General features: G+C 39.2%; 1 protein-coding gene across 4 annotated transcripts in view; it reads right to left on the bottom strand.

The window, feature by feature from the left end:
- LOC128686737 (follistatin-related protein 5) overlaps nucleotides 1-19,543 on the bottom strand; it is a gene marked incomplete in the record, with an annotated part of 494,827 nt that overhangs the window by 98,813 nt on the left and 376,471 nt on the right. For all 4 annotated transcript variants that reach the window (XM_053773769.2, XM_070082387.1, XM_070082388.1 and 1 more), the window contains 4 exon segments: nucleotides 1,867-2,062; nucleotides 12,237-12,334; nucleotides 12,818-12,944; nucleotides 17,023-17,180. In XM_053773769.2, coding sequence (XP_053629744.2) covers nucleotides 1,867-2,062; nucleotides 12,237-12,334; nucleotides 12,818-12,944; nucleotides 17,023-17,180 — 579 coding nt within the window.

The following is a 19,543-nucleotide window of genomic DNA, read 5'->3' as shown; positions in this document are numbered from 1 at the left end:
ATGATTTCATATGTTCGACTGACTTTATTTTATCGATGACATTATGCTTTGCGAACATGTTGTAAACTCGAGCCATTTCAGGAGTGAATGATCTCATATGAAGTGATGTTCTTGAGAAGGGTGCACCCAGCAAGTAGTCGCTGACCATCTTGCTGTGTAGCTCTTCTCGCTGACCACGAAGTCGAGTCATGTGTGGCACCTTAACAACACTGGCCTTGTACATAACACTATGGCCACGCACATCCTCAATTGATATAGGCTCAGCTGACAGATTTGTTCCAGCATTATCATTATGGTACCTAAAACCATCATCATTTATGTTTACTCAGAAGCAAATGTAATCTGCCATCGTTTCCACCAAGCTGACACAGCTGAAATCTGGTGATTGATGTAACTGAAAGCAGCTGGCATTTCTTTCCTTGGATAACTGAATGTCAATGTATAGTCTTCAGCATATGCATGTGATTCTGGGATGATTTGATGGTCGTTGAAGTAGACATTCCACAACAATGGCCCGTATATACTTCTCTGTGGAACATTGGCATCAATAGTGTTTTGTTGACTCTGTCCCATTGAGAATTATTCTTAGATATCTACCTTAAAGGCATAGTGTAAGGCATAGGTAAGGCATAGTGCAGAACGAGCGACTCCTAGTGCTTTCAGTTTTGTCTAAAGTCTCTGGTGCCATACTATCGAAAGTCACTGCATTGTTTAATGCAACTATACAACTGAAGCCATACTGACGGTAACAAAGAAGCAAATGGTAGTCGAAAAATGCTGTCATCTGCGTTTTAAGAATCTTGCCAGTGATTGACAATAGTGATACTGATTTGTAGTTCCTGATTTCTGTTCTTATGTTTTTGTGAACGGGGACTACTTTCGCCTCTTTCCTCAGAGAAGGTCATTTACACTGTGCTAGGCAATGAAGATATATGCGAAATAGAGGTGATGCTAGTTGGCCTGCTCGTCTACTCTTTGGGTCACCTTATATGTGCCTATAGCCTTAGTCTAGGGATTTAGGGAGAAGGAGAAGAAACACTTTACCCTGCTTTATTGTCACCTTGCTGGATCAGGAGTTTGCCTATTGGCAGCAAAGTGCTTAGCAAAGAGGTCAGTTTTCTCCTATCACCTATTAGAGACGGTCCCATCTTATCTATCTAGAGGTGGAATAATGTCAACAGATTTTGGAGCCTACTCTACCTTATGCCAGTTTTCTTTTTGTGTCAGCTTCCTATCTAGAGATGGTGCAGTTTTGGACTTATTCCATTTGCCGACAGGCTTACCTATGTAGGCTCCTCTATATGATAACGGAAACCGAACCAAGGCTGAGCTGAAGTCTTCGTCACATACAGCCAGTGAGGGATGCATTTGTGTTAGAGATTAAGGATATCCTCGGTGAAGGCATTCACTCGGTTAGCAACGCTGCCTTGGACAAGAGCATCGGAGGCGCAAGCTCTGAGCAAAGGGCTGGCCTATTTCCTCTTTCCCAAAGTCAGGTTGTGGGTGTAAATTCTTAACCTCGTTCTGTTTCAATCTTCAGTTTTATAAAAGAGACTGAATGTATTTCTTTTTTGGGTACAAATACGAAAAGCAAAATTTATAAATAGAAACAGGGTCTAAGCTGAATAAATTCTGTTATAAAGCCTATAGAAAATTACTGGTTTAGCAAAAGCACTGTAGATGAGCGGAAAAAAGTGTGAAGCAATGTTACTGAAGCGAGTAATTTAAATAGCTTTTTGAGTGAGTTAGGCATATATGTTTGGGGTGAGTAGGACCTTCCTAGAAAAGACTAGAAGGCCTAACACAGCTCTATCATGTTCATAATTATACAACTAAAAATGTAAGACAAGAGTGAAGAGAACTTACTGGGTGCTGGGTTCTCCTGGACAATAAGTGAGCTGATGTCTCTAGCCATCCCGCCCACACTTGTTGCCTGGCACATGTACGCCCCTGTGTCTGCATAGCCAATGTTGCGTACCCTCAGCTGTGTACCGTTGCCGACCACCTCGTATTTGTGGGGAATGTCTACTCGCAGAGGCTCGTCATTCTTCAACCACTCAACCTACGGAGGTAGGGCAGTCACAAAACATATTTAGTAGATCTGTCAAAAAAATCACAAACACATACACACACACAAAATGCTCATCAACATTAAGGCCAATTATGGTGCTTAATTTGTACATCAAATAAATATTATTCTAAAAGTTGCAGTTGGAAACTTTGCCAACTTCTGGGTTCAATATATACACTATCCACTTTAACATTTTGTATACAACTTAGCTACTGAACTAATTATGGGTGTGAGTGAATTACCTGGTTTGTGTGTTTTGATTTAGTCGCTCTCGTACAAATATGGTAATAACGGGTTGGTTGTCTTAATTTCTAATTATTTCATCATTGCCTCTCAATAGTCGTTTAACTGTTTTATTAAAACTCTTCCTAAGCGAATCTAATAGAATGTTTCTCACATATAAAGTGTCTGCATTTCTCGAAATACCAGTCATAATACTCTGGTAATCACTGTTATTTACAGTCACCACTGCATTTTCTAAGTAAGATTATAATTTGTTATTGTGCTCACTGCAAACCATTCTTACATTGTCGTAACAATAACATAAGATACTCTGTTATCATTCCTTTAACATAGCTTGCTTAAAGATAATTGGAATTATAGTATTTTAAATGTTTCTTTTACTTCATTTTAAAAAGTTTCAATGTTTCGCTGGAATTATTCTCCCCAAGTTATCTAACAGTCGATGTTTCATGTCAAGAATAGAGATTTGGAAAAAAAAAACTTGTTCATTGTGACTCTTTCTCAGCCTACGTGAGTTGACCAAGTTCAAGATCGTTTATGGAAGAATCTTTTGACGAGTCGTATGGTTTCCATTAATGTACTAGACACAAGAGACATATCAACATTCCATATAACCACAGTAATAAAAATATTAAGCGAATTTCGAGATCATCAGAAACATTCTCAGGGTATAGCAGAGTAAGTGAAGAATAAGGCGGCGGCTTATTTACCCAAGAAGCAACAACCTCAGTTTCTTCTTAGAAATAATTCCTAGGATTCAGATGGTAATAGTTTTAATAAAACAATAAAATTATTAAAGAAAAAATAAGAACAAAAGAAAGAAGGAACACTGCAGCAGGCCCACTGACCCATGCGAAGCAGGTACATGTCACCCCCCGGCTTAGACCAATAACCCACTTAGTCAGGTCACTTAAGGAAGGAGCACGGCATCAGACTTAGTAGCACGATCTAGTCAGGTCCAACTCACACCCACCCACACCCACTCATATATTTATCTAACCTATTTTTAAAACTACACAACGTTTTAGCCTGAATAACTGTACTCGGGAGTTTGTTCCACTCATCCACAACTCTATTACCAAACCAGTGCTTTCCTACATCCTTCCTGAATTTGAAATTTTCCAGCTTGAAACTATTGCTGCGAGTCCTGTCTTGGCTGGATATTTTTAGCACGCTATTTACCTCCCCTTTATTAATTCCTGTTTTCCATTTATACACCTCAATCATATTCCCCTAATTCTACGCCTTTCTAGGGAGTGCAGATTCAGGGCCCTCAGTCTATCCTCATAGGGAAGATTTCTCGTACATGGGATCATCTTTGTCATCGTCCTCTGTACATTTTCCAGAGCATTTATATCCATTCTGTAATACGGTGACCAGAACTGAGCAGCATAGTCTAAATGAGACCTAACCAAGGATATATAGAGTTGAAGAACAACCTGAAGTTTTCTATTATTTATACTTCTAGATATGAAGCCAAGAATTCTGTTAGCTTTATTGCGAACATTAATGCACTGTTGCCTTGGTTTTAGATTACTGCTAACCAGAACTCCTAAATTCTTTTCGCAATCAGCAGTATTAAGATCTACATTATTTAGTTTATATGTGAGAAAAAGAGAGAGGTTAAGAGAGTGGTGAAGCAATGTAAAAAGAGAGCAAATGAGAGAGTGGGTGAGATGTTATCAACAAATTTGGTTGAAAATAAGAAAAAGTTTTGGAGTGAGATTAACAAGTTAAGAAAGCCTAGAGAACAAATGGATTTGTCAGTTAAAAATAGGAGAGGAGAGTTATTAAATGGAGAGTTAGAGGTATTGGGAAGATGGAGGGAATATTTTGAGGAATTGTTAAATGTTGATGAAGATAGAGAAGCTGTGATTTAGTGTACAGGGCAAGGAGGAACAACATCTTGTAGGAGTGAGGAAGAGCCAGTTGTGAGTGTGGGGGAAGTTCGTGAGGCAGTAGGTAAAATGAAAGGGGGTAAGGCAGCCGGGATTGATGGGATAAAGATAGAAATGTTAAAAGCAGGTGGGGATATAGTTTTGGAGTGGTTGGTGCAATTATTTAATAAATGTATGGAAGAGGGTAAGGTACCTAGGGATTGGCAGAGAGCATGCATAGTTCCTTTGTATAAAGGCAAAGGGGATAAAAGACAGTGCAAAAATTATAGGGGGATAAGTCTGTTGAGTATACCTGGCAAAGTGTATGGTAGAGTTATTATTGAAAGAATTAAGAGTAAGACGGAGAATAGGATAGCAGATGAACAAGGAGGGTTTAGGAAAGGTAGGGGGTGTGTGGACCAGGTGTTTGCAGTGAAACATATAAGTGAACAGTATTTAGATAAGGTTAAAGAGGTCTTTGTGGCATTTATGGATTTGGAAAAGGCGTATGACAGGGTGGATAGGGGGGCAATGTGGCAGATGTTGGGTGTATGGTGTAGGAGGTAGGTTACTGAAAGCAGTGAAGAGTTTTTACGAGGATAGTGAGGCTCAAGTTAGAGTATGTAGGAAAGAGGGGAATTATTTCCCAGTAAAAGTAGGCCTTAGACAAGGATGTGTGATGTCACCGTGGTTGTTTAATATATTTATAGATGGGGTTGTAAGAGAAGTAAATGCGAGGGTCTTGGCAAGAGGCGTGGAGTTAAAAGATAAAGAATCACACATAAAGTGGGAGTTGTCACACTTGCTCTTTGCTGATGACACTGTGCTCTTGGAAGATTCTGAAGAGAAGTTGCAGAGATTGGTGGATGAATTTGGTAGGGTGTGCAAAAGAAGAAAATTGAAAGTGAATACAGGAAAGAGTAAGGTTATGAGGATAACAAAAAGATTAGGTGATGAAAGTTTGGATATCAGATTGGAGGGAGAGAGTATGGAGGAGGTGAATGTATTCAGATATTTGGGAGTGGAGGTGTCAGCGGATGGGTCTATGAAAGATGAGGTGAATCATAGAATTGATGAGGGGAAAAGGGTGAGTGGTGCACTTAGGAGTCTGTGGAGACAAAGAACTTTGTCCTTGGAGGCAAAGAGGGGAATGTATGAGAGTATAGTTTTACCAACGCTCTTATATGGGTGTGAAGCATGGGTGATGAATGTTGCAGCGAGGAGAAGGCTGGCATGGTTATTTAACTGTCCAACATTTAGAACTTTGCATTTGTCTTTATTAAACTTCATCTGCCACTTCTCCGACCACTGCATCAGTCTATTCAAATCATCCTGGAGTGTTCTAATGTCCTCATTAGAATGAATTGGACGGCCTATTTTGGTATCATCAGTAACTTTGCTTATGTCGCTATTCATTCCCTCATCTACGTCGTTATTGTAAATTGTGAACAACAAGAGGCCCAACACTGACCCCTGAGGAACACCGCTTGTGACGTGCCCCCATTCTGATTTCTCCCCATTTATGCAAACTCTTTGCTGCCTATTTGTCAACCATGCCTTTACCCAGGAAAAAATTTCTCCTCCTATTCCGTGTGCCGTAAGTTTCCCCAACAGCCTCTGGTGTGGAACTCTATCGAAATCCTTAGTGAAGTTCATATACACAATATCATATTCATTACCATGATCTACCTCGTCAAACACCTTAGCAAAAAAAGTTAGTAAATTCGTAAGACAGGAACGCCCCTTTGTAAAACAGTGTTGAGATTCATTAATCAATTCATGCCTTTCAAGATGGCTACGAATTGTTTCAGCAATTATTGATTCCATAAATTTTCCCACTATGGAGGTAAGACTTATTGGTCTATAGTTCGAAGCCAAGGACCTGTCACCTGCCTTGTAAATAGGTATTACATTTTCCATTTTCCACTTATCAGGCACTATGCCAGTTTGAAGTGATATGTACAAAAGATTAGCCAAAGGTTTGCTAAGTTCCTCTTTACATTCCTTTAAAACTCTTGCAAACAGTTCATCAGTACCTGGGGATTTGTTAGGTTTTAATTTCTGTATTTGTCTGAGGACCATGTCACTAGTTACCGCTATCGTACATAGTTTATTATCATCCTGTTCTACATAATTTATAATTTTTGGAATTTCGCTAGTATTTTCCTGAGTAAAAACTGAGAGGAAGTAAGTACTGAAAATTTCATTGTCAGTTATCTGACCTGAATTATTCTTAAGTGGGCTTATCTTGTCCCTAATCTTACTTCTGTATACCTGAAAGAACCCTTTTGGGTTAGCCTTCGAATCCCTTGCGACCTTAGCCTCATAACCCTTTTTGCTTTTCTGATTCCTTTTTTTTATTTCTCTCTTTAATTGAATATATTGATTTCTTACCTGCCCATCCCCTCTTTTGACCAATGAGATGTTTTAATCTATTGTTCATCCATTTCGGATCATTTTTGTTAGATCTAATTTCACTACTTGGAACATAAGTTGTCTGGGCAGCTAGAACTATGCTCTGAAAAACCTACCTGACCCATAGTCAGGTCATCGCAATTTAGCCCACCCAGGTAATTTCTCATTCCCATGAAATCGGCCAAGCGAAAATCTGGGACAGAGATTTGATTGCAGTTATCTGGACAATTCCATGATATATTAAAACTAAGTGATTTGTGATCGCTTTCCCAAAGCTCATCATTAACCTTAAGATTATTAATTAGTGAATCTTTGTTGACAAGAACCAAGTCAAGCAGACTGTTTCTCTAGCTGGTTCTGTCACAAATTGTTCTAAAAAGCAAACCTGAACCGTATCAAGAAAGTCACATTGTTCCAATCAATTTGTATAAAGTTAAAATCTCCCATTATCACAATATTTTCATATCTAGACGCCTTATAAATTTCGTTCCATAACAGCTTACTGCACTCCCTGTGAAGGTTTGGGGGCTTATAAATCACACCCAGAATTAATTTGTTATGACCCTCGAGAAACTGTAGCCAAACAGATTCTGTGTTCGATGTTTCTAATCTTACATCATGTCTAACACAACAATTTAAATTATCTCTGACATACATAGCAACTCCACCACACTTCCTGTTGACCCTATCAGTTTGGATTTTTGTATGTTGCATTCAGAAGGCATTTCTCTATCTTTCAGGTTGAACCAGGTCTCTGTTACAGCAATAATATCTATATTACCTGCACTTGCAAGTAATCTTAGCTCATCTATCTTATTTCTTAGACTCCTACTATTTGTATAGTAAACCTTATGCAGCCCATTGTTACCAGCTCTCTACTGCTCGGGCTGTGGAGCTTCTAGTAAGGAAGTTTCGGAAACAGTACTTCTGTACATGTTTTCCGTCAGAGCCACCACCTGTAACCAAACTGACTCTTTCTACTGCTTTAGCAGTAAATCTATTCTTACTCCCTCAAAGCCATATAGTCTTTAAATTCAGATTAAGTCGTAATACACGACTGTAAATAAACAGGAAGATGAACAAGAGAGTCGAACCATGGTCCCAAGACTAACAGGTGTAGCACTCTATGGAGAATCTAAAAGGGAAGATTAAAGAAACAGTACTTCTGTACATGTTATTGTACTTGATTCTTTACCTTCCTATCTCCCCAACACCCGAGCATTCACTTCTCTTACAACCATGGATACATCACGAATCCTTTTCAAAGGCCTACTTTTACTGGAAAATATTTATCGTCTTTCTAACATCCTCATAAAAACTCTTAATGCTTTCAGTAACCTACCACCTATTCCATACACTTGCAACATCTGCCACATTATTCCCTTTTCCATTCTATCATATCAGTTTACAAAATTAATAAATGCAACAAAAACTTCCTTATCCATATCTAAATATTGTTCACCAATATGCTTCACTGTAAACACTTGGGCTACACATCCCCTAGCCTTCCTAAAGCCACCTTGTTCATCTGTGATCCTGCTCTCCGTCTTACCTTTAACTCTTCCAATAATAACTAACACACACCTTACAAGGTCTACCCAACAGGCTTATACCCCTATAATTCTCACAGTTTCTTTATTAATCTCACTTCAAAACTTTTTCTTATTCTGTTGATAGCATCTCACCCACTATTTCATTTGATTTTCTTTTACATTCTCTAACCACTCTCTTAACCTCTCTTTTACTTTCCATATACTCCTCCCTCCTTATATCACGTTTTCTCTCTTATCACTCTACCTCATCATTCCACTCGTATTCCCTACCGCACCCACTCTCCTATATCCACAAAATTCTGCTGAACAATCTAACATTGCATTTTTAAATCTACCAAACTCTTGAAGCTTCTCATTTTCTATACTCTTACTTGCCCATCTTTCTACCAATAGTTGCTTCTAACTTACCATAGCTACCTCCTTTAGTTTATAAACTTTCACTTCTCTCTCTCTTACTCTCTGATGGCATTCTCCTTGTACCCCAACTACCTTTCACTCGAACTCTAGCTAAAACTAAAAATGATCTGATATATCTATTTTCCCTCTATAAACATGCACTTTCAGATGTCTACCCATCAACCTTTTATCTACCAAAACACAATTCAACAAACCATTGTCATTACTCCCTATATCATATGTTGTATACTTATCATCGTTTTTCTTAAAATATGCATAACATATTACTAAATCTCTTTCTATACAAAGTTCAATCAATAGCTTCCATTATCATTTACAACTGGTACCCCAAACTTACCTAATACGCGCTTTTCAACCGTTTCCCATGTTTAGTATTTAGTTCTCCTACCACAATTATTCTCTCACTTGGTTCAAAACTCCCTAAATATACGATTAGCATTTGCCGGGTGTGCTACAGGGAATGTGCACTCAATCCCTCAAATGGCAACATCCGTGCACACAATGGATGACTAGGCTCCAGGAGAACTCCTAATGAGAACAACCAACAGCCCCTCCCAGCAGACAGCGCTGACAACTACCGTGACATCACCTCTACAGAGGACCTCAAATCTGCAATCAAATTAGCATCCACCAGGACTCTGACACACATCCCCAAAGTAGCTCGCCCTCAAGCTGCTTGCAAATTCACTGACCTTCTGAAGATAGTCAACGATGCTCCTTCAAACAACAGATCATGGCACAACCTGCTGCTTTTTGGCAATGCCTGTTTGGCTGTCCCACCAAGAAGGGACAAGTCACTAGCGACACATGTTATTAGGGCAATAAATGCATTCCCAAGGGATGACAACCTCGTCCGTCTCCCTCCTAGGGCGTCAAACACCCGCCGGGCAAATGTCAACAACAGGACACCCGATGCCTCAAAAATCAGACCCCAAATTAGCAAAAAAATAGAAGAGGGTAATACTATTGGAGCTCTGAGGCTTATAACCAGTGAGGATACCATGGCTCCCAAGGACGTCAGCACGGCGTAAGCTCTGAAGGACAAACATACACCCAGGGCTCCCAGTACCAACATTGACCTCCCTGATATTGCAGCAGGCGAAGAACATCTAACCTTACAGGATGCTGATGTGTATAAAGCTGCTATGTCATTTCCACAGAGCTCAGCAGGAGGTTTCACCGGTTTAAGGTCTCAACACTTAAAACAAATACTCAATCCAGCACTTGGTGAGGTTTCAGAGAGGCTGCTGTCTGAACTCACCAAATTTTCCAACCTGTGCCTGGCAGGCAGTGTCCCAGAGGCCATCAGACCCCTTTTCTTTGGTGCCTCATTGTGTGCCCTCCGAAAAAAGGATGGCGGAATCAGGCCCATTGCAGTGGGCAACACCCTTCGGCGCCTAGTCGCCAAGGCTGCAGTAAGAAGGGTGAGTCAAGAGGCTGCTGAAATGCTGAAACCAACTCAGCTCGGTTTCGGCGTTCAACAGGGCTGTGAAGCAGCCGCCCACACAGCACGAGTATATATAAAAAATATGTCTGATGAAAAAGCCTTGATCAAATTGGACTTTGCCAACGCTTTCAACTCAGTCAGAAGGGATGCTGCTCTCCAAGCAGTTTATAGAAACTTCCCTTCCCTTCATCCCTTCATAGAATCGTGTTATAGTGTGACTTCCAAACTATTGTTTGGGGACCACGAAATTTACTCATGTGAGGGCGTGCAAAAGGGGGACCCTCTCGCCCCCTTTCTATTCTGTTTGGTCATCAAGGAAGTCACAGAAGCACTCTCCAGCGAGCTCAATATCTGGTTCCTGGATGATGGTACCCTAGCTGGCACAACAGAATCTCTCCTAGAGGACATCAGTAAAATTAAAGACATGGGAGAAAGCCTGGGCATTTCTTTAAACCCCACCAAATGTGAAATAGTTTCTACCAATCGACAGATGATTCAGAATATTAGCGCCGTTTTACCAGGAGCACGAGCCATTGATCCAGCCAATAGCACTCTCCTTGGTGCTCCTCATGGGTCCAACGCCATCGATCTGATCCTAGAAAAAAAAGCCTCAGACCTCCGGACGATGGAAAGCAGGATGAAAGACACTGACACACACGATGCCTTCTACCTACTCACCAGGTGCCTGTCAATCCCAAAACTTACCTACTTTCTGAGATGCTCCCCAGCCTTCAGCAGTCCAAAACTCAAGGAATATGACTCTCTCCTTAAGACCAAGCTAGAGAGTGCATTGAATCTTTCCCTTGAAGATGGACAGTGGTTGCAAGCCTCACTTCCGGTCAGGCTTGGAGGGCTAGGAGTACGCAGATCCTCCCAGATTGCTCTACCAGCTTTCCTATTCTCTTCCATAGCATCAAACGAGTTGATTAGATAAATTCTTCCTGATACCCTCAGTGACTCAGCAGGAATAGAAGACCCTAGCTATGCCAGTGCCATCACTGAATGGGAGACTCTTGCTGCTCCAGCACCAAACCCTAGTGCAGCACTGGCTCACAAACAGTCAAGCTGGGATGGCCTGATCGCTGAAAAGGTGCTTGCCAACATGCTCAGGGCTGCAACATCAGATAGGGAGACTGCCCATCCCCAGGCTGTGAGCGCACATCACTCTGGGGACTTCTTCCAAACAGTTCCCATATCGGCAATGGGAACGCGACTCGACCCTAAGACCATCCGTATTGCAGTGGCTCTGTGCCTTGCTGCCCCAATTCACACAGAATATACGTGTATTTGCGGCGAAGTGCAAGCAGACCAGTACGGTCTACATGGTCATAACTGTTCCAAAACCAAGGGCTGGCATGCAAGACACAATGAGGTCAACATCTTTAAGAGAACCCTTGCTACAGCTGGATGCCCAGCCGAGAGGGAGCCCCGATCACCAGCAGCCAACAATACCCAAAACCCAGCACACCGCCCCGACGGGATCACCATCTATCCTTGGAAGAATGGCAAGCTCTTAGCATGGGACTATATCTGTGTGTCCACACTGGCTGACACCTATATCCATCACAGTGTGGGGCAACAGGGAGGAGCTGCTGACCACAGGGATGAGTGCAAGATCAGCAAGTACGGGAACATAAGCCAACAGTATCAATTTGTCCCAGTGAGATCGGAGACCTTGGGATCATGGGGAAAAAATGCCACACGTTTCCTTAAAGAATTGGGTTCCAGACTCATTGACACCACCAGGGACCCAAGGGCAGCCACTTTTATGTTCCAGCGCCTCAGCGTGGCCATCCAAAAGGGAAATGCTTGCTGCATACTTGGCTCGTGTCTGGCCTTGGAGGAGCTGGAGGAAATTCATGATCTTTGATACATTGTGCCATTGTAGTCATGTTTGTGTTTTTCTGTAAATGTATTCTGTTTATTAATAAATGTTCACATAGAATATAAAACATATAGGGGATGGTAGGAGAAGAAAATATTCAAACAGCTCCGGGGAGAACCTTGAGTTTTCCCTGAGGTACGTTTATTGTCTTCTGAGGATGAGGGTCCCCATTCCAGCCTTAGAGGTGGTACTTCCCTATATTAAATATATATATATATATATATATATATATATATATATATATATATATATATATATATATATATATATATATATATATATATATATATATATTCACAAAATAAACGATAAAGGAGCAGCAAGTTACCTTTGGAAAGGGCTCTCCAGTGGCTCTGCAGCTCATGATGGCTTCCTCGCTTGGCCGTAAACTTTGGATGTGGGGTGTCACCTGCACCGTAGGAACAGCTGTAAACAAGCGTTTAGGTTACTAAAGGACTTCTGACATTTGTGATTACTGAAGAAATAATTTACTGAAAAGTTATTTCAAATGTGGTTTTAAGATGTGAAACAATCATGTATGTGTGCGTCTATTACGGAATAATTTTCTTGCTTTCACAGATGTTTATTGAGGTTACTATGTGTAGTGAAGATGAGAGTTCTGGGACAAATGTGTCCTAACGGAAATTTCGTTTATTTAAAACAAAATTTATATCAAATTCTAACTCGGCAAGAATTTCTGGGAAGAATTCTAAGAAGAGGGATACACGCAGCGCCAACTTTGTTTGATGACACACATACTTCCGATAGTTATGAAGACAGACGCAAGCTACAAAACAAGTTGTGTACACCTTTAATAAGTCATGAATTTCATGACTTGATAAAAGCACAACACAGAGCGAAAGGTTCTCCCAATTTTAGTTAGTTCTAAAACGCGTTCTTTTGACTTACTGTGCACTGTGAGGATGTGGGTCTGGACGACATCTTTGTTGCGGTCTGCGTGGCAGGTGTAGTTGCCGGCGTGGACCAGCTGGAGCCGCGTCAGGTACAGAGACCCATCCATGAACACACGGATGTCCTGCCACACAACCAACACAAAATTAATTAAGGGTTCCGCCACAAAGATTAAAAAAAAATCTGTGGCTTACTTGATAGGGAAAATTAGAGAGAAAATGAATTCCTAATCTTATTGGATTATTTTTTATTATTTCAGTAAGAGAGAGAGAGAGAGAGAGAGAGAGAGAGAGAGAGAGAGAGAGAGAGAGAGAGAGAGAGAGAGATAGACAGAGACAGATAGACGGAGACAGATAGACAGAGACAGACAGACAGAGATACAGAGACAGACAGAGACAGACAGATAGAGAGACGCTGTTTTATTGTATTGTACTGTCTCTCAACTGTCTACCACATTAGTCATTAGATCAAAATAATAATACCGACAAGTTGATAACAAAGATAAATGTGCAACACCCGGATAAGCTTCACCTACACATCAGGCTTTATCAATCTTATGCAGAGGCATGAGAGTGTACACTTTAATATTGGAGTGGAGACATGCAGCACCTGAAGATAAGGGGACATGTGGGTGGGGCCCACTAGTGAAAGTAAGTCAGGTCCCTTTGGTGGCCCAGAGATTTAGCAATGGAGCTTTAAACGATAAAGAGAGATGCGGGAAAAACAGAATTATGTAATAGGGAACTTCCTCATTTCCTTTGCTATATCTCTGTCCCCCCTCATAAGCATAACTTATTTTCCCTAGTGTGTTTCACCAGCATGTGACTATGTGTTCAACAACTGCATCTCAACACTCCAGTGTAACAGCTTCCATCTTCATGCCTCTATGTTAGGTTGATACATCTAGTTAGGAAGGTGCCGTACTCTTGTGCATGTGTCTAAAGCTTTAAGACTTCTGTTGGTCCCTTGAAGGCTCTAGATCCTGGAAATTGTAGCTATCCTCTACCTCCTTGGATCAAACCGTATCATTATTATTATTATTATTTCTACTAGGTATTCCCGAAGGAGGATCTTCAAATGGTTATCAGAGTTAGTTACTTTTTCTTTTCTTCCTCAAACATTTCTTTTTCTTTCGCTCAAAACTCGATAGCACCTCATTCCATCAGTATCATACATTCAGCGCATGTGGTCGGTAAAGAGAACTAGATTCTTGAAATGCCTGGCATGTGCAGGGCCTTTGTGACCAGTGTTGTTGAAGCCATTCCCAGCAACCTGGAATGTCTCTAAGAACTTGCTGACCTCTCAGCCACGCAGCTTCAGACTTTCAGGAACGTTGTCTCTTAACTCGACGACGGCGGAGAATGAAATTCAGGTGTGTAAGTGCAGACTGATACTTTATGTGTAAATAATTATGATTTATTATATTAAAACATCAGCAGTTTCAGACCGGGGCAAGGTGACCCGAAAAAGAAAAAAACACTTTCATCATATCTCACGCCATCACTGCCTTGCCAGTGGCATGCCAGCACTACAGTTAAAAAACTGCAACTTAAGTTTTTATTCCCATTATATCACATTAAATATATTATATATATAAGGATTGCTTCAGTATTTAATGGGCGAAACATCTTATGGTCAGGGTAGAACCAATTAAGTTTGAAGTGTTTTCAAATCTGTCAGTATAATAATATAATTCAAATTCTTGGAATCCTTGTAATCTGTACCATTACTAACGAATGCCTCTTCCGATGGGCTTCAAATTTTCTAGACAAGTGTTGCTTTCTGGACACATGATCGCCATTGTTACTGGATGGCATAAATCTCAAATTGCTCTGTTTTAATAGTGATAGTCATTTATATTCAATAAAGAAGAGTTAATGGTTATATATCCTATAACAAGAATGATACTCCTTAATAACTTTAATCTGAGTAAGAATAATTTTGATGTTTTACTGAAACTTACAAAAAAAAAAACCTGGAATTGATGAAGGCAGATCAAATATTGAATAATGTCTTCTGATCGGCTTCAAACTTCACTATTGGTGGCTTTAATAAAGTAAAACTTGGCACTCACTTTCAACTGTGAAAATTTCAATTTGTCAAGTTTATTAAATAAATAGTTTCCAAAGTAATAGCTGAAGAATTCTGATTCTGAATGGCTTCAAACCCTAAACTCCGTCATATCATAACTGGAAGTATTTTGTCCTTAATTTTAGGTTGTTTAGGTGACCTTTTGCCATTTTTAGCAAATTTTATCAAATTAGATATTTTTATATAAGAATAATATTTTTTTACAGGATTGTAGAGAATCTGAAATTGAATATAAATGAGAAAAGAAAACTGAGACAATAATAATTTGCATTTAATGGCATTTTTAAGTTTAACAGTGATAGATTTTCCTAATTTCGGAACATTCTACTCAAGATATTTTTTCTTTCTCAAAAACCATTTGTTTATATACAAAAGCAAAATGCCTTATTCTACCAGCTTCAAATTATCAACATTGATTTACAAAATATAGGACAAGATTCACGGGATCATTTCCATTATTGGATATCTTGTGGTAAATGTTACATACGTTATTCCCATATTTTGTTCCCGTGTGATAATTGAAAAAAAGCCTCTTCTGTTTGGTTGAGAATTTCAACACTAACGTATCTTACCTTGAAAGTTTATATACTTAATGTGTGGTGCTATTTTGCCACTTTTAATCTCAAAATGGCTTAGTATTATTTTATGTTATCACAATATTTTAAGATAATGCTGGTGAGGGGCTCTTCTTCTAAAGAAGAGGACTTATCTTCCTCTTATTTGGAATGAATCTGAGTGTCTCTCATTCAACAGCCTCAGTATAACTTCTGATTAAACTAAAATGTTTGTGACAGGCATCAAACTTTAATTTTTTATTCTTTGTGTGAAATCAATATAACGTTTCATGGCTTTAGTCTCTGTAGGTGCAATTATTTTACAATTTGGTATATTTTCCTCAAAGGAAGGTGTGTCTTGAAGTTAGGTTCAGTAAATTATCATTAGCCAATATTATTAATAAAAAAAATTTTGTGCAGTAATTTGTGCAATGACTGGACTATCATAGGTTTAATTAACATAATGTACACTTATGTTCCTATTATGGCTGAGTGCCCTCAAGTTTATGTTTTAAGATCTGTATTTATTGTACATAAAACTTTTAAAAGACACTCAATTACGTCCTTATTTATTTCCTTATTTTCTGTACTTTCTTACATAAAATCTGGTCATTCTTAAAAAAATATTTTGACAAATTTTTGTGTCTGTGGGTCTCAATTTGCTTTTTATGAAGGCATTGTGAAAACTGAATTAGGGTACTTTTTTCAATGCGATCATTTCTGAGTATCATATCCAATTAGCTTCAACCGCTTAACGTTGATAGCTTAATGATACAATTACTGAAAAGTTCCAAGCTTAATGTGCTTGAGTATTTTAGGATACTGGTCCCTCTAAGATAACAAGAAATTGCCTCTTTAGTTTAGCTTCTATTAACTGTCTTTCTTCATGGAAGCCTTGAATTAGGTTTGATCTGTATATGTCCTAATTTGCCATTTTTATTGAAGAAATCTGGATATTCGTTTTCATGTGATGACTTGTTAATGTCTTTCCTGATTCACTTTAGATCTTCATTTAGCTGCATTTGGGAAATATGTCGCATTCTGCACAGTTGAAATCACGTGGGTTGACGCATGGAACAGAGTTATTCGATACGGAGGATACCTTTCTCGGATCTCTCAAAGACCGAAATACATTAATAAAAATAATAATATTATTACTACTACTACTACTACTACTACTAATAATAATAATAATAATAATAATAATAATAATAATAGTAATTATTATTATTATTATTATTATTATTATTATTATTATTATTATTATTATTATTATTGTGTAATATTCTGCTTTACATAAACAATACATTATCACTCACCAGAAATCAACACAATATCACTGGCACAGAGCCACAAGCTGGTCCTGTGACTGTAAGTGCAGAAATCCCTATAGAAGCATCGATTAAGGTATTAATAGAAGAAACTTTTCACCGGAAGTGAGGAAACAGTTTTTAATTAAATGTCTTAATCTGTGCATATGTATCTCTCTCCACAACTTGACGTTATTACCATATCAATCCAATCCTCCCTCAATTTTTATTGCTGGCCAATCCTCACCTCAGAGTTGAGGGCTGCCAGGTCCAGACCATTCCGTCGCCAGACGATGGGCGGTGTGGGCGTGCCTGTAACGTCGCATTTGATCTCCAGGTTGTCACCCACTCTGGCAGAGACGTGGTTGACCTCCAAGGCTTTATCGAGGGAGACCACTGACACACCTGCACGTGGGAGAGAGACAGATGCTTAGCGAGAGAGAGAGAGAGAGAGAGGGAGGGTGACACAGGAAGGTCAGATAATGCTCGGAAGATACCACCGTCATGAGTAGAGTGTTATAGCAACACATTAATAGCATTTAACAAGAAAATTTTTCGCTCAGAGCAGAGCTTTTCAAAATCATGATTTTAACTGTGAGCGAAACATTATCCGCTACAGTGTTTGTAAGCGTCCTTCAGCCTCTCAAACAATGGCCGGAGTGTGTTAGTACGAGACGGTGGATGATGATGGAGGAAGAGAACGGGGTGTATAGAGAGGGCGATGAATGTGCAGGAGGAATTTGCTGCATTAGTTGGGTGGTCAATGGGAGATGGTAGAGTGAGGGAAAATAATGAAGAGGGGCAAGAACAAGTGATTAATCGAAGAGAAGGGATAATAAATAACAGGGGGTACTGAAAGGGACAAGTGTTTAGTGAGAGAGAGGATGGGAGATAAATTTAAGAAGAGGAGAAATGTTTGCGAGAAATAAGGCTTCTTAGATAGACAGACAAACATACATACATCCAGACAGACAGACAGACAGAAAAATAGACAGAAAGATAGACAGGTACATATATAATTTGAGAGATTGACTATTAGTGAAAAAGAATCATCCAGAAATACATGACATTTAGTCATGAAGCATATATTATAAACACATAGGTAAAAAAAGATAAAAGACTGATAACATGTCAATACGATGAAAAAAGTCACATCCAGTGAACAGTAATAGAAGTCACGAAGGTAAAGTTGCACAACGTTAACGAGAAATACAAATCTGAATTAATAATCAAATCAATGTAAGATCAGAACTAAAGAAGGATTTGACTGAAATGTTACAGTTTTTGGTCATTATAAAATCATCTAAATGTTTTAATAGGAAACCTTCGGCTGTACAGTATGCTGATGAATATCGACTTTCTTAGGTGTTTCTACATATATATATATATATACATATATATATATATATATATATATATATATATATATATATATATATATATATATATATATATATATATATATATATATATATATATATATATATATATATATATATATATATATATATATATATATATATATATATATATATATATATATATTTATACATTATTTTTATTTTCTTTATTAACACATCGGCCGATTCCCACCAAGGCAGGGTGGCCCGAAAAAGAAAAACTTTCATCATTAATCACTCCATCACTGTCTTGCCAGAAGGGTGCTTTACACTACAGTTTATAAAACTGCAACGTTAACACCCCTCCTTCAGAGTGCAGGCACTGTACTTCCCATCTCCAGGACTCAAGTCCGGCTTGCCGGTTTTCCTGAATCCTTTCATAAATGTTACTTTGCTCACACTCCAACAGCACGTCAAGTATTAAAAACCATTTGTCTCCATTCACTCCTATCAAATACGCTCACGCATGCTTGCTGGAAGTCCAAGCCCCTAGTACAGAAAACCTCCTTTACCCCCTCCCTCCAACTTTTTCTAGGCCCACTCTTACCCCACCTTCCCTCCACTACAGATTTATACACTCTCGAAATCATTCTATTTCGCTCCATTCTCTCTAAATTTCCGAACCACCTCAACAACCCTTCCTCAGCCCTCTAGACAAAAGTTTTGGCAATCCCGCACCTCCTAACTTCCTAACTACGAATTCTCTGCATTGTATTCGCACCACACATTGCCCTCAGATATGACATCTCCACTGCCTCCAGCCTTCTCCTCGCTGCAACATTCATCACTCATGCTTCACACCCATACAAGAGCGTTGGTAAAACTATACTCTTGTACATTCCCCTCTTTGCCTCCAAGGACAAAGTTCTTTGTCTCTACAGAATCCTAAGTGCACCGCTCACCCTTTTTCCCTCATCAATTCTATGATTCACCTCATCTTTCATAGACCCATCCGCTGACACGTCCACTCCCAAATATATGAATACATTAACCTCCTCCATACTCTCTCCCTCCAATCTGATATCCAATCTTTCATCACCTAATCTTTTTGTTATCCTCATAACCTTACTCTTTCTTATATTCACTTTTAATTTTCTTCTTTTACATACCCTACCAAATTCGTCCACAACCTCTGCAACTTCTCTTCAGAATCTCCCATAAGCACAGTGTCATTAGCAAAAAGTAACTGTGACAACTCCCACTTTGTGTTTGATTCCTTATCTTTTAACTCCAGACCTCTTGCCAAGAACCTCGCATTCACTTCTCTTACAACTCCATCTATAAATATATTGCACCACCGTGACATCACACATCCTTGTCTAAGGCCCACTTTTACTAGGAAATAACTGTAGATGAATGGTTCACAGA

The sequence above is a fragment of the Cherax quadricarinatus genome, chromosome 7 (genome assembly GCF_038502225.1).
Source record: "Cherax quadricarinatus isolate ZL_2023a chromosome 7, ASM3850222v1, whole genome shotgun sequence".
Classification (NCBI taxonomy): domain Eukaryota; kingdom Metazoa; phylum Arthropoda; class Malacostraca; order Decapoda; family Parastacidae; genus Cherax; species Cherax quadricarinatus.
The sequence above is the reverse complement of the archived record's forward strand: the minus strand, read 5'-3'. Positions and strand labels throughout refer to the sequence as shown.